This window comes from Sinocyclocheilus grahami, unplaced genomic scaffold, assembly GCF_001515645.1.
Source record: "Sinocyclocheilus grahami isolate Dianchi unplaced genomic scaffold, SAMN03320097.WGS_v1.1 scaffold515.1, whole genome shotgun sequence".
Classification (NCBI taxonomy): domain Eukaryota; kingdom Metazoa; phylum Chordata; class Actinopteri; order Cypriniformes; family Cyprinidae; genus Sinocyclocheilus; species Sinocyclocheilus grahami.
In genome coordinates, this window is record NW_015505694.1 from 465,143 (window position 1) to 467,752 (window position 2,610).

Below are 2,610 nucleotides of genomic sequence, written 5' to 3' on the forward strand. Positions count from 1 at the left end.
TTCATTCCATTGAGCTCTTTACAAGTTGTTTTTCTTCTTTCTTGCCTTTTCTTTCACTACAAGAAAAACCATATGTTTTGCTTTCTCTCTTTTTCTCCCTCTTTTTCTCTGTCTCACCTAAACAATCAATGTTCTTCTTAACACCACAGTGTATTACGGACAGTCCGATTACATTCTAATCCCCAGTGAAATGATTTATATAATATGTGGCTCAGGCACACAAAGCACAGCCATGGCAAGAAGCCATGGCAAAGGTCCATTGCTTGTGTTTGTGCTGGGTGTAATCCATAGTTTCTGTTGTTTTGGTTTTATGGTATTCAGCACCACTTAAAATATTCTGAAAAGATTACGCATTCACATCTGAAATGCACAAACTTAATTTCAGGCCAGTGATAAGGCTCTACATGTTTACAATATCCATTGTGAAGCTGTGGTGGGTGTAGTGGTATTATAGTATACATGCTCCCCATTTGTAATAGTAAAATGAAAGGCTTTAATTATATAAAGTGGTACAGTCCAGATCCATCCATGGGGAAAAAAGTGGTTATGGCCAATATACAAACCTTATACAGTATTTAGAGATATACATTTGCCTTTTGTGATGAGCAATGCCATGAGAAAAATACGTTTTTTTTTTGCTAAAAGCATTCTTTTACTTGTCAAACTGAAATATATGGTAGGTGGAAGGAATTTTGTCAACAAAATTACAGAGGTGGTGAATTGGCAATACATAAAACCATGAACATTATTTGACCAAAAAAATTAGCCATGAATTATTAAATAAAGGGTTAATGTCTTCCAGGTACTGCAGGGTAAACTGTCAATTTTAAACGTTTTCCTTACTGGGTTATGACTATATCATGTGCATCAAGATAAAACTTTGGAATGGGATAGTGCATGATTTAATTTCTTTTAAATATATGTTTTCATTTATTTTTGCATAGACATATATTTACATTTATTTATATTTGCAAGCATTCTGCTTACCCTTTGGCATGACGCATAATGTGTGGCAATTTTGTTAGTCATATTTCTATGGCCCTATGTTATTTAAATTTTTGGTTGGTAGCAGACTTCCTGAAATATAATTAGGAGGATTAGTTTTTCCTCCTTTTTATCTTTACCCATCTCATTTTGGACAGTAAAAAGTGGCACCGCTTACCCCACACTTCCTAATTATAATTTGAACTGTTTTATAGAATAATTTTGCATTAGTGTTTTATCTGTATTTTAAAATTAAAATAATGTTTCAATTATTTTGTTATAATTATAGTTGTCTTTGCATGCTCTGTAATAATTTGTCTGAAATATGATTTCCTCTGACAGCTTGGAAAAAAATATTTCAGGGCTGCATGTAGATAAGAACATTGAAAGACAAATTCCTATGACAGTTATCGCTTTAGTCTGCATGAAATATTGACATGAAACTCAGATCTCCTGTTATACAATTTCCCATGTTGAACATTTAACCGAACACGCTAGCTCAGAACGATAAAACAGAAAGTGGATGAGTGGTGTAATAAATCTGTCAGACAGTCAACAGAAAAGTTCACTAAGTGCACGAAAATAATTATTCACATGCATTGAAAAGATTAAGTTAGCCAGTCACATGTTACCTGGCATTTCTCACAAAAGCAGTCTGTCAACAGTGTTCAATTAAAAAGTCATTAATTAACTTCTATGATTGACCTGCTGCTTTGTGAAACTGTAATTGTCTGGAGGTTTTGCTGCATTTGATTATAGAGATGCACAATGCCTGTGTGTTGAATCTTACATAGCTACTGTCTGTTTTACAATATTTTTTCTTTTTATTTTGTGGAAAGATTCATGACTGGATTCCTCCATCATCAGCATAATGTATCAAAGCATGCTTAATTTTTCAACGACAACGCGGAAAAGTTTTCAAGGTGGTATAATTCAAGATTAGGATAAAATTCCCCTCTCTGAACTTTTCAGAGGAGTCTGGGAAATAACTGGGGGGATGTTAACAGAGGCAGATCTAAGCTTGTTTCATTCTGGGCCGTTGCCTTCAACTGGGTGATGACCACAACATTTTTTTTATTACTGTACGCCTCGAGAGATGGCTGACCCCTTCTTCAGCTGTCATGAATTTATAATAACTGCCTCATACCATTCCCCACTTCACAGTATCTCAGATCCATTCCCATAAAACAGAACTGTACCAGCACAGCAATTGAGTCACGTGTGCAACTGTCAACTGTGCAAACATGAGAGCTACTCATCAAAGTGTGAGTGGAGTGTTCCTGAGGTGTGGAAATGTTGGGATACAATGAGAGGGAGTTGCTTAGGGGATTCCCAGGATGGCAGCTTATAAACACAGATCTGCTGTGGTAGGGATGAAATTAGAAGCTAGAAACGTCAAGACAGAAAACTAAATTAAAAAAAAATTATAAAAAATTCGGTCTGGAAAAAAAGCTGAAAATTAATGAAGAAAAACCAGTAATAAACTGAAGATAATGTTAAGTGTTTGCCTCTCGTCTGACAAGGAATGGCATCTGTCGGCCTGCTTATAAGGCCATTGGGGTTGCTGGTAATGGCACCACAGGAAGCTTTACAGGGGTACAAGAGGCTTGTTTAATGAAAGCTTGG

The 2,610-nt window shown here is 35.7% G+C and overlaps 1 protein-coding gene across 1 annotated transcript in view; it reads right to left on the reverse strand.

Moving 5' to 3' along the window:
• LOC107554826 (glycine receptor subunit alpha-2-like) overlaps positions 1 to 2,610 on the reverse strand; it is a 22,142-nt gene that overhangs the window by 11,744 nt on the left and 7,788 nt on the right. The window contains exon 2 of the mRNA XM_016237457.1: positions 1,617 to 1,639. Coding sequence (XP_016092943.1) covers positions 1,617 to 1,639 — 23 coding nt within the window. The remainder of the gene's footprint in view (positions 1 to 1,616; positions 1,640 to 2,610) is intronic.